The 13,528-nt window shown below is 40.3% G+C and overlaps 1 protein-coding gene across 1 annotated transcript in view; it reads left to right on the top strand.

The window, feature by feature from the left end:
* The window catches only part of TRIP11 (thyroid hormone receptor interactor 11), a 30,078-nt gene extending 16,833 nt beyond the window's left edge, over positions 1–13,245 (top strand). The window contains exons 12-20 of the mRNA XM_078595910.1: positions 64–257; positions 927–1,090; positions 1,237–1,340; positions 2,022–2,121; positions 8,872–8,953; positions 9,235–9,349; positions 10,315–10,431; positions 10,602–10,722; positions 12,155–13,245. Of these exons, the coding sequence (XP_078452036.1) occupies positions 64–257; positions 927–1,090; positions 1,237–1,340; positions 2,022–2,121; positions 8,872–8,953; positions 9,235–9,349; positions 10,315–10,431; positions 10,602–10,722; positions 12,155–12,369 (1,212 nt within the window). The 3' untranslated portion in view covers positions 12,370–13,245. The remainder of the gene's footprint in view (positions 1–63; positions 258–926; positions 1,091–1,236; positions 1,341–2,021; positions 2,122–8,871; positions 8,954–9,234; positions 9,350–10,314; positions 10,432–10,601; positions 10,723–12,154) is intronic.
* The last annotated feature ends 283 nt before the right edge of the window (positions 13,246–13,528 follow it).

The following is a 13,528-nucleotide window of genomic DNA, read 5'->3' as shown; positions in this document are numbered from 1 at the left end:
AGCAGGTTCAAGTGAGATGTTCGTTTTTTTTTTGCTTGCGGTGGTCACAATGATCCTGTGCAGCTGGAACGAGTTGCGGAGCTGGAGCTGCGCATTCGTCAGGATGCGGAACGCCTGCGTGCACACCTCGTGCAAGTGGAAGAAGCGCACACACTCGAAGATCTGGCCGGCCAGGAGCGCGAGGCTTCTCTGAGCCACGAGGTCACCGTCCTGCGGGGAAAGCTCAACGCTGCCTACTCTGCGAGTGAAAGTACCAGGCAAGATCACCACTCCACGCTTCACTTGTCATGGTTCAGCAAGGTCACCCGCTATTCACGACTCTAGCACTTTATCATCGCCATACTACACTTGCACAAACACCGTGGACACCCACCAAAAATACCAGCAGTTTATTAGAGTTTGTGGTCTTTTTTGTTATAGGCAAGGGATATTTTAAAAAGAGAATGTAAACATTTTATTTTACCTGAATTCATACTTTAATTCTAGAAGTATGTTTTCCTGCTTTTTTGCCAAGAGGCATTTTGTTTTTTATTGTGGCCATGAATACCAAGAATTATTAAAGATACGGTCGGAAAGTACTAATTAAAGCAATTCGTTTTAGCACATACATCTGTGCATAAAATTGTTCAACAGATTTTCATATTAGATTTCCTACTTGTCAAATACATTGCTGTTTATATGCAATTACTTTTAAAGTTTAATTCGGAAATGAAAATAATTTTTACAAACATGCTTTTAACATAATTGCTTTTTTATCCACATTTCAACACGTGTGTGTCATGGGATTAAAATATATATTTTTAATCGATTAATTGGTACTTATTACACCGCCACAGAAAATGGTGTTTATTTGCTTTGTTTTCTCGGATATTTTAATGCTTGCTTGTTTCTGCCTGTCTGTGTGCGTGTCTTTGTGCCCGCCATAGTTATGAAGCCTCGATGCGAGCAGACATGCTGCAAGAACAGTTGAGGGCAGTGTCTTTGCAGAGGGATACTGCAGTGCAGCAGTGCAATGCTGCCCGCCAGCAGGCACAGCAGTATGCAGCATCACTTTCAAACTTGCAGACAGTTCTTGAGCAGTTTCAACAGGGTGAGTAATGGCTTTTCATTCATTATTGAAGATGCATCATGGCATAATGTATTCGATGGCGCTTGTGTGATATGATTGCATGGATTTTTTTACAATTTGCAATTGCTGGAACCTAAATGTCTTATTTTGTCAACCTCCCATTACAGAGGAGAAATCTATGTACGCTACAGAGTTAGAAAAACATCGCCGCGAAGCACAGAGCAACTTGCAGAAAGCCAACCAGATGCAGCAGCAAGTCAAGCAGTTACAGGCATGGTTGAAGTTCCATCTCGCTCTGAGCTTAAAATGTACCTTCAAGAATGAGTAATGCTCATATCTGAGTGCAGACTTGACCGTAAACTCTAAAGCGAATGATTAGGCATTGTAGTGAACTAAGAATTTTGTAAACATTTTTTACAATTTGTAACATGTGATAGTCTTTGCGAAGATGAAGCTGTAGTTTACATGATTTTTAAAACGTGGTATGTTACTTGATTAGCTTTTTCAAGTTGTATGTTATCACGTTAAGCCTGTATTCATGTGTATGTTTTCCTATATAATACAGTAAAGCCTTGGATTGCGAATAACTTGGTCTGCGAGTGTTTTGCAAGACGAGCAATTTTTTAAAATAAATATTAATTTGATAAACGAGCGAGGTCTTGCAATACGAGTAGTACGTGTATACGCTTTGTCTGCCGAGCGTCACGTGATCACAACTGATCTACGAGTGCTTTGGTATACGAGTGCTTTGGATTACAAACACGTTTTTGGAACGAATTATGCTCGCAATCCAACGTTTTACTGTACCCTCAATGACTTCGTAATCGTTGACATTTGCAGTCTATATTTTCAACTAAACAACGAGTAACATTTTAATTGCTCAGCGCTGTTTTACCACAAGGGGGGGGGGGAACACGACCGATGGTCACGTGCTGAGTTTGTGAACGGACAGGAGCGACTGGACGAAGCCAACAATGCCTTGGAGTCCGCGTCTCGACTCACCGAGCAGCTGGATCTCAAGGATGCGCGCGTCGAGGAGCTGCAGCGGCAAGGTGTGTGGCGAGGGGAGCCGCTTTCTTAACCGTATCGCATGCTTTGTAATGTTCAGCTTGGTATGTTCCTGAACAAAGGACCATGGATAGGAAAAACTGCTGTAAGAAGTGATTTTGGTCTGCAGCAGAATTATTTCCATTGTAAATAGTCCAAGAATGTTTCTAGAGGATGCAGTGTTGAATACAAGGTGCATGTGTTATTGTTGAGGGTACTAGGCTCCTGTGTGCTCGGTCAAACCTGCAGATGTGATTGGTTATTGATGAGAATTCTGTTATCATAAGACGTGTACAGGTCAGTGATTTCTATTTTGGTCTCTGTTACTTATTTGTATCATTGCTACAAGTATCCTACCAGATCTGGAATGACCACGTCAAATCTTATCAAGTTACCTTTGCAGGAACCAAATCAGATCTCGACTACATCCAATTTAACAAGCAGTGTTGTTTATACACAATCCCTCTTCATCGCCACATGCCCCTTATCTAAATCCTTAGAACCCAGTAACATTTTCATTCCTTTAAGAACACATGTTATTTCTTCATTTGTTTTTCCTTCAAAAACAAATGTGTGTAAAGAACTTTGCTTGATATTTATCTAAGAATGAGAAAAAGAAAAGCATTTCAGTTTCTGGCTCTGTTCTTAGTGCTTCGTGTCTTTTCTCAGTGCTATGTGATCCCTGGATCAAGGACGCTAGATAAGTCCAAATGATTATTATTCATAATTTGAATATTTATTTATACTGGAGAAATCCGATGAGCTGTAAAGCTCTTCTTCACAGACTCCAGTAGGGGCAGGTAAGAACATTACAACAACAAGCAGTCCAAAAATATGATAGTAGTGCAAAGTTAATAATAATGATTATTATTTCGGCCTCCCCACCACCTCTGCTTCAGATCCACTAACAATTGAATATCAATAACTTAAATGCTATTTTTACCGATTTCTTTAAAAAGCTTCGATCTTTCATCTCCTGCTGATTACAGTCCCTCACTGTGTACCCATCACAAACACTGTGGATTCCTCCACCTTGTCTGGCATCATTCCTCCAGCACTTGTGATTGCGACTGTCTCTCCCCATGATAAAAAAACAAAATCCATACTGATCCTCAACACAATTACAAATATCCAGCCTATCTGGAGCCAACATTTACTTGGGAAATTCCTACAAAATTGTTATTTTCTTCACAAACCTTTACCATTTTCCTCTTTCATCGGTTTCTATGAACCAGTCCAGTTTAGTTTCTGCCAAGACATTCCACTGAGACTGCCATCATCGACATTGAAGCAGTCATCCAAGTTTTCTCAAACCAAGGCAATTAAAAAAAACAATCTAGGCATTATGAAAACTGTGCGGAAGAAGGAACTGATGCATTGCGTGAAGAAATCCGTAAAATACAAAGCAGACCAGAAGTCTAGCTGGGAGATAAGCTGTCCCTAAGGTTATTTATGGCTACGTTAGGAATCTTTAAAAACATATATTTTGGTGGTGGGATGAACCCCCAAAAAGATTTGGGTTTGACTCAACGGGGATAATTTTTTAAAGTCATAAATACTTAATAAATATTAGCTTATCACAATCGGCAATGTTCTACATTTTGTATTTGGTCTTGACATGGCAGCAGAGCCGTATATTTGACACCAAAAGAATCGAGTCGGCAAGTTTGTAAGCAAACTAAAAATGTATTTAATCCACTAACAAATAGCACAGTAATGTTTACAGCAGTGTTGCATTATTTAACAGTGCACTACTAAGGCAAGGTCAGTGGGTAAACCTGGAACAAACTACTAAAAACTACTTTTTTTTACAGGGAAAAATGAATGCACCACAATTCCATTATTGAGGTGTTGAGATTAAGGGAGATTATATCCTGTTATAAAGGAACAGTCGTTTTTATCTCATTTGTAACATGTTCTGGTTGATTTCTAGCGTCCTTTATATTGGGAAATATGTATTTACAGGGGTGGAGCGGTGGCACAGTAGTTAGCGCACGACACTATGAACACGGCTTTCTGAATTCCATTTCTGCCCAAGACATCGGTGGAGTGTGATGTCTGCACCGGCTTTGAGGCACCCCTTTTACTAACCCGCACCTCCCAGCATGGTGAAGTGTGGTTAAAATAAAATAAAACACCAGTCCCGACATGTCATGTGGATGCCTTCATCCAGCAGTGAATTTACAATGGGCTATAACACTCAATTTTTTGCGTATGCAATATTTTCAAAGACATGTGAATATGCAGACGCTTAGTGGCCAAGGCAAATAGGTGATAAATACTGCGGGTTGTAAAATCTCTGCAGGCAACTGTGGAAAGGTGACCTTGTCACACATTGGCCTGAAGGGATTATACAAACTGTAGCAGACGCATCACTATCACATAATGTCTTCTTACTGAACAGCAAACAATTGCTTACATCATTAACCAATTTCGAAATGACAACTGGAAAAAAATAACCTTAAAGACCTGAAACTATAAATCTAAGTGGTTCAAGATCCTTTAACAAATACTTTTCATGCCGCAAGACACCAAATGTTTTTTTTAGATAAGTGCCACTCCATGAAATATTTAGAAGGAGGATTTTCTTTTAAGTCATGTGCAGGTTACTATATCGTGAATCCAGTGGAGATGCGGTGGAAGGTCCAATATGGTTGTATAAACTAAAGTAAAACACATTTTAAATATTTTAGATCCTTTGTGAATGATAAGGATATGGAATACATTCACCAGTGTGGGGATTTGCTGGAGCAGAGGCCACCAGGAAGAGAAGAGAATACGGGAGTGGAAAGGGGAAAACGGGCACAGGCAAGTCTGTAGGAGTTGATTTGGGACTGCATTTTAAATGAATATAAGTATTTATGGATTGAGGTGATAACAAAGCTAGAACATTTTTTTTTTATTTGACAGTATCATCGAGCATTCTATTTTAGGAGTGACTAGTGAGCAGTAACGTGTGAGGGGCAAGTCCGAAGACAAGGGAAGGGGTGGAAGTGATGGATCGCAGTGGGTACGCCTTTTACGATGCTTCTCTTGAATCATGAAAGCACAAGTTGTTTCGTTTTTTCAGTGCATCCAAAACCATCAATTGTTTACTCCCGCAAATGTTATCTAGACAAATGTGCCCTTGTTAAGAAGACGAGGAAACTAGAGATAACTGAAACGGGCACAGACTCGGTTAATAACCCCAGTGTAGAATCACAAGAGAAAACGGACAGCGGAGATGTTCACAGGGATGTGACCTCGAATATATACTAAATATGTTTGGCATCCGGTTAATTTGTGTCTCACCAGGTTGGGATAAGAACCAACGTCTTTGTGTAAATACGGATATTGTTGTATACAGCAATCCCTCGCCAACCGTGGGGGTTAGGCCGTGGTAGACAAATCCTTAGTTGGTAAAGTACAGGGCCTATAGGAAGTAGGGGGTTAGGGGGACCATGGCCATGGTCAGACTCGTTATAGCTTAACGAAGTTGCCTATTTCTTCACGAGACATGAATACAAAACGGTACATTCAAACTTGAATAAACATGAAACTAACTTAACATACTTTTAATATTGAGGGTAGACGGATGACAACGAGATGAATGGGTGGTTAGAAGGAGGAAGGGCTCAGCCCACCCTCCCCCTCTCCTTCGAGTCACCAGTGACAGATCAGTGGGCAGGCGAGGAGGCAGGCAGACCGGCAGGCACAGTGGCGCTGCTGGCTGGATCAGCACCACTGATCAGCACCACTGATCCAGCCAACAGCAGTCATGGTTGCACGGCACGTAAGACACTTTAGTGCGTTTAGAAACACCACCAGCAACACGTGCGACGTGGTCTATGGCACTGCGAGCATCGCAACAAAACAGACGGGACAGCTGATAATTTATGCAGCGCTACGGGTGGCGCTGTGGCATGGAGGAGAACCGCGGCCCGCGAGATTTGTAAATGCTTGTTACGGACCCGTTCCTACCTGTTTATTTCCAGGCCACGTTCAGTAAATTGGTATATAGATAATAAACCGTGTATACGTGAATTATTTCGTGATACTTCATTGGCAGTAGTACACAGGCACAAATAACAAAAACACAATCAACACGTTTGTCAATAATACTGCCTTACAAGGATTATGTGCTGTAATTAATGGGCCATTGCCCGACACGTCGCCTATTATGTGTTTTAAAACGGTGTCATTGATGAACGTCAAAATTAGAATCGTTATTTATTCTGAAGAAATCCGATGAGCCATGAAGCTCTTTTTCACAGATATCCAGTAAGGTGTTGAGTTTATTGTTGTATATAGTTATTGTAGCAATCCTATATTACTGGTAGGAACCTCCTGGTTACACCAGCCCACAGGGGATTATTGTGTCCGTCCGTCGTGTATCCAAAAATGGGAGGGGTGGAGAGGGGAGGGTGGGGAGGGGCTGGGTGGGGAGGGTGGGGTGGGGAGGGTGGGGGTGGGAGGGGTGGGGTTGGGTGGGGAGGGGCTGGTCACCCCGTGGTGCCCTTATAAAACTCAACGTTTAACCTACTCACGCCGGCTTGTGCCCGCCCTCACAGTCGGCCATATTTGCGGAATACACCACGCCGCCGTTGACCCTGGCCATTGACCGAGCAACCCAACGTTCCTACCAGCTCCCTCCGCAGGAATGTGTTCCAAACAGCCATTTGAATAGATATAACGAGCAACTAAATATATCGTTAAACGTAAATTGAAAGTCTGTTGCTGATTTTCTTTACTTTTTTTATGCTGACTAATAAGAGTAACGAATTGCTGTGTCAGGTGGTGGCGGGTTTAACAACATATTTAGGCGATCTAACCTCAAAAACCTCTATTGTGTCTAATATTGGTCGTGAAAGCCTACGTGTTAAACTTACAAGAGAATGCCTGCAAACAGTGTAAAGGCTGGCGAAGGCTCTGCTGTGATCTCGGCCCAATCTCAGCTGGCAACTTGTGGGCGCTGTGTTGGGAGTTGCCCACGGGAGTCGCTGGGATTAGGCTGCGAGCGGCACTTTGTGCAAATCGGCTTGGGGTTGTTTTCGTCACTTATGAGTTTTGGCTCATCAGTCTTTAATAGAATTATGGGCATGTGTATTTAGTATATACTGTACACTGGTGGTGTAGTCAAAGACATCGATATTTGTTATAACACTGGTTTGTTACGTAGAATATGCGTATTTATTACACGCTTTCATTTAACTCACTCTGTTGTTGTTTTTGTTGTTGTATCCTCAAATCTTGTAACTAAATTTTCACCAACTTCCCAATATGGTATCGACTGTAAACTTGGTATACTTATGTCATACTGATGACAATACTATATTCTATCATAAAAAATAAAAAACATTTTAAAACATTATTTTTTTTATGTTATGTATCGGCTTGGGTCTAATTGTCCACGGTCAACTGACATTGGCTGTAATTGGCCACGGTCTCTTATGTTATAGCAAGCTTCGGGGCCACTTCCTGGAGTCGTGGAGTTCTTCCATTACTAGCACACTTCATAAAAGCGTGTTTAAAAAAAAAAAACAATGTTTTAATATTACTTATTTTTCACCTGCTTATGTGGGCATGTCCTGAAGGAAATGTTTTATCCATATGTATCTTACATCCATGGGTGCCACAAAATAGTTGTGAATCATAGATATCTGAAGCTCCCAAACCTACTGGGCTGCAAGGTTTCCAAAAGATGCCAGTACAGCAAATATATTATTTAATATATCTGTGCTGAGCGTTTGTTGTTGTTCAGACGTACATGAATGATCTCCCCGGTTCTCAGGTTTCCTCCAAAAATGCCAAACATTCATTTATGGCATTGGCCAAACATCCCCAGTGCAGAATTCTGAGACTTATTGATGCTTTTGATGAATGAGGATTCTGAGATGGGTGCTTCACTTTTTACCGAGTTGACAGGCGAGGTGTAATGATTTCACTCCATTTTGGTCATACTTTACAACTCCTTAATGCAAATCGTTCTATTAAAAGTACATTGTTTACAAGAGCAGGCTATGGTGTGCAAATGTTGTGCCAAAAAGTATTAATTAAAAAGCTATCCACAGGCCAAAGACGTGATAATGTCACATTGTTAGTTTGAAGTCGCGTGTAAACCTTTGCAAAACCGATTGGGGTTCTATAGGATTATACTCCTTTTTTATGAATGAACACATTAAAAATGCAAAAATAATTTAACATACTTCCAGTGTGTACATACAGGTATTCTAATACATTTCTTAAAAAATATTGCAGTATTTTAATTTGTTTTCATTATCTGTGTGTGTGTGATGGGTTATGAACACATTGTTCGGTGGCATTCAGGGCTGTAGTCAAGCAACTCTAGTGGTACTGTAGAACTTTAGATCGGAGGTATGTTTTGATGTTGTGGATACTGCATCAGGAACTGATTGGATAGTGATGGATTGCCATCAGTTCTTAATGCATTGTCTTCAGCATCTAAACCAACAGCGTCAGCCAATGAAGTAGCTGCGTTTTTAACATTCGGCTTGACCATTATTGTTGCAGATACAAAACTCTAAACAAATGGTGTGTTACAAAACAGGATGTTTCAGTTTCAGAGTTGTATCATGTTGCAGATGTCCATTGCTAAATGGATATTGAATCATTTTACCTCTTCAGGCTGTGAAATGAGTGCGAGTATCATGCACAAATGTGATCTAATGAAAACATGACCTCAGGTTATGGTGTGTCTGTGGTGGCATTGACAGTATTCAGTAATGTTACGGATGTCTTGTGTGTCATGCTTTCAGTGCTGCTGCAGCAGGAAATGCTGGAAGAAGTTCAAACGAAGATGATGAATCTCCTTAACAGCAGCGAGGGAAAAGTGGACAAGTGAGGGCAAGCGCCTGGGGGGACCATTATCTCGTGTTTTATTGCAGTATCAATTTCAGTATCACTTTAAGCAGTCTTTTATTTACCAAGTTTATTTTATTGAAGTCCCAACATGAAACAATGACATACAGATTACAGAAGAAAAATGATGACATCAGTATATTTTTTATTTGTTGTTGAATTTTATTCGCAAAATGTTAAACCACGTTCGTCTCATCAGTGAACCTCAACCCGACATTGCTCTCGTGTCAACTACATAAGTGTCTGTTGTTTCTCTGCAGGGTCTTGTTAAGGAATATTCTCGTTGGATATTTTTCTACGCCAAAAAATAAGCGTGTCGAAGTGCTTAAGTTGATGGGTGTCGTTCTTGGCGTTAAACGAGAAGATATGGACAAAGTAAGGAAAACTGCATGCTTTTACCCAGTTGCATGGATGCCAACATTGCGTTTGAGGTTATGGAACGAAGCTATTTGTTTCATTGGCCTTGGTGGTAAAATGTACACGTAGTTGAACATTGATTATAATTATCTGACACGCGATTTTCCGGCATCCAACATTATCTGGTGGTCCCGGGCTGATCCGGCAAAACCGCTGCAAAGGTTGTACACCAGTCTGGCGATCGGCACCATGTATGACAAAAAAAAGTAGCTTTGCTTGATTTCAGTGTTTAATATAATATATACAGTGCATTATACACTACATACAACTTCAAAAATGAAATACTGCACCCCATGCAGAGGCTTCGAGATTGGAGTGGTAAGTACGGTACAGTAAATACAGTAACTCTTTAAAGTAGGATATTTATTTTTGTCTATTTGATAGTTTACTTAATGCAGATTTCATATAGTAAACAAACAAATAAAAAAAATACAAAAAAACATATACACAACACCTAAAAACATGTAATACAATGTGCAAAAATATGTTATTTTAAATAATTCTTGATTATCCAGCATTTTTTTAAATCTGGCACCCCCAAGGCACCGGATAATCGATAATCTACTGTATGTCATTTAATATAAGATGATATGCTGTTTGTATTTGACAACAAAAGTCATTATTTCAAAGTGCAAAAGCAGTTTGCATACCTAGGTAAATCAAAGTCGGTCTTCTGGATACCCGTTGCCAAGTCTTCATTTCACTGCATGCCTGGTATGCAGCTGCAGCTGTTGCTTGCTGTTGTGCTGTTCAGTTACATTATTTCTCCAGATGGCCTTACAAACGTGGATGTTTTTAAATATGAAACTTGTCATAAATAAATGACTGGCATATGTGTTATGATACTAATGATCTTTTGCAAGTGTATATTGAACTTACATTTGCGTGTTGTCTGTCACCGTGGCTTATTTCATTACCTTCAGCTCGTCAGTGATGAGCAAGTAACTGTCACAAAGTGGGTCTCAAGTTGGCTGGGAGGAGGGAGCAGCCACAACCATCCAGCAGCCTCGCACAAATCCCACAACTTGGAAATGAACAGCGTATGTTCAACTTGAAATAACACATTTGTGAAGCACTTAACTTCAATGTAATGGCATAAGTAGTTGTTTCTCTTCGTGGTACATTTCACATATATTTTACATGCGTTACCATCTCGATCTTGTTTTACCATTGTGACCTCGTCTGTAAGTGATCGAGAGCCCCTGTTTAGTCTTTTTCAGAGATGTTTCTAAAGTTTCTGGAGACCGAGTCCTTGCCTTCTCCTCCTCCACCAAAGATGCCACTGGCAGGGCTTCAGACGTACGAAAACGACAAAGCTTCACGTATTCCAGGTGCGCAGAGAACACTGCATACACTATGGGAAGAATCTGCTATTTGTATGTACAGGTAGTCCCTGACTTACGATGGAGAGATGCGTTACTACGACCCCATCGTAAGTCGAAAATATCCTAAGTCGAAAATGGCCAAGCCTACCCAGGAGTCTTAAAGAATGGTGATAATTTAGCAAAACAGCAATTTAAAGTAGCGTACTGTATAAACTATATGCGTACAGTACATCTCGGCAGCGTCCCAATGTACAGTATCGTACCTCGTACGCTGCTGCGTTTGCCTGCCGCGCGAAATATAAAATATTTTACAATTTTGTCATATCGTTATCGCCATCGTAAGATCGAAATATCGTAAGTCGGACCATCGTAAGTCGGGGACTACTTGTATGTTGAACTTCTTTTGCACCGTACGTAGCCAGCCGTCCGATTTGCAACACACAGAAAATCTTCTGCAGCAGGAAATGCATGGATCACGAACTGCAGTACTGTAAAATATCCTGCCAAAATAAAAATGCAGGTCCTGCCTTGGTGTGAGGTTCCCAATGATGTACAGTTCTCATTTGCAAAGAGGTGAAGGTGTTCCAGCCCTCACCAATGATGAGCCCAGGGGCAGTCCAATGCTATCATAAACCTTATGCAGTCTAGTTTAAATATTCAGCGAACATGGCATGCATATTTGGCACTTGACAAGTGTCGGTGGAGAGCTTTGTGATGGCAATCCACCAAAACAGACCTATTTTTTCAGGAACCCCTCAAATACAAACTTGTGGAACTTTAGCACACCCTTGATGCATGCATCCTTGTCCTACATTACCGTCTTTTTGCCTCAGCTGTCTTGCCACGTTCCTCTCCTTTGTCATTACGACTGCAACTGTTAGTCACTGAATGCATTGACTCACAATATCCCTGAGACACTGTGCAGTATAATCATGTTCACGTCTTATGTGGATTTTATGTTAGTTTTAAAGTAACCTACCAATGTACTCTTATTTTACTATAAAACTGTATGACAGTTTTGTCACAGTGAATCTATTCTCAAATAAAAACTAATATGTTGACTGAATTTCGATTTAAAGCTTTCGTGACTGCAGGGATTCATATTCTTGGTTCTTTCGGTAAAGTCACGTAGAAGGGAAATAGTAAAATAATAATAAAACTATAAAATTCTCACGACGTTTCGATTGCAACACAAGCAATAATCTTAGCAATTCACACCTGATGATGATTGCTTGTGTTGCAATCGAAACGTCGTGAGAATTTTATTATGTTGTATTATTTCCCTTCCTACGTGACTTTACCGAAAGAAGCAAGAATATGTTGACTGAATTTAAACATTCCACCTGTCCACCATATGTGAGTGCATTGTTTCCTCAATATCGCAACGAGGGATATGTTTGTTCTCCTGCTTAATTCAGATACTTATTCTGTCTTTTAGGTCCAGGTCTGGCGCGGAGACCAGAAATTATGAACCCAATCATGGTCGCCCGTTCCTCGGCCGTGCCACTTGCTGGGACATCTCAAGCCGGGCTGCATCCATTGTCCAGCCACCTGCTCATGAAGCCCATCTCTGACACATTGCCAACTTTCACACCACTGCCAGTTTCTACTGATGCCAGTTCAGAAGTTCTCTTCAAGGATTTACTGAAATGATTTTTTGTAAAACACAGGGACTTAGTATTTGCTTTATATTTCAGGTAGATTGTTGTATTTCAGTAAGCCTTTCAAAGGATAAAGAAAAAGCACTATCAAGCATCCATTAATAAAATTGGCCTAAATACAAATTCAGCTTTTTGTACCTGAGAAGAACCAACTACACTGTTCTGTAACTGCTAAATAGTTTGCAACGGAAAAGCAAACTAGGTCCATAAATCCTAAGCGATGCACCTGTGTGTACGGTCAGATGTTTGTGCAATCTAAAGTATGAGATATTCCTCCAGTAATTCATGAAAGTCAAACCCAGATATGTTTTCAAAACAGATTGTTGACAATCCTCACTATTTTTTCATTTAAAAGATTGTCCAAGTACACTATGCAAATACTCTTTTAATCTTTGTTGTGTATAGCTTCTCTAATCGTTCGGGTGACTAAAAATGCTAAATGTATTTAGCAGTGTTTGTATATATGTAGTTCTTTCTTAACATCATGTTCACGGAATTGCTAAGATGCAACTGCACTCTAGATCTCAATTATTTCTTTGCTTGTTTTACCGGCAATACATTTACTTTTAAAAAAGCTAAATATAGTAAAGGTGCACCTTTATAAACAGTTCATTTTCACGAGTTTGCAGCCAGATTGTACGCAATATATGGAACATGTTGATTTATGTATTGGCTACTGCATATGGGTTTCCTTTCGTGGTGTATAAAACTTGGCAATGTAGTGAAACCCATCTGTACATACCTATTTAAAAATTGAAAGATAAAGCATTGGGATTTTTACTGGTCCATGTAAGGCATGGTTTTGTAAAAACAATTGGGGCAACATGTATAAGTTAACATTTAAAATTAAATTGTGTGGCTGAATTAACGCTGAATGTAGTACTTTGGCTTTATAGGACTCCGGTTTACCTGGCTTGTTTACAATGTGTGAAGCAATGATTTTAGCAGGACTCTTGCTTCTGGAGCCTATGAGAGCTCTTAGTACAGTACTAAAATCATGGAATCCATCAGTTTTTTTGGGTGAGATCGCGTAAATATAAATGTGTCGTTAAACCCGCCGCCACCCGACACAACCAATTAGTAAGGTTTGTCACGTAAACAAAACATGCCAATTCGTTGCTAGTTCAGCACACTGGTGTGTTGGAGAGTAA

This window comes from Lampetra planeri, chromosome 7 (assembly GCF_965212315.1).
Source record: "Lampetra planeri chromosome 7, kcLamPlan1.2.h2, whole genome shotgun sequence".
Taxonomy (NCBI): domain Eukaryota; kingdom Metazoa; phylum Chordata; class Hyperoartia; order Petromyzontiformes; family Petromyzontidae; genus Lampetra; species Lampetra planeri.
This window is presented reverse-complemented; position numbering and strand designations above follow the sequence as displayed.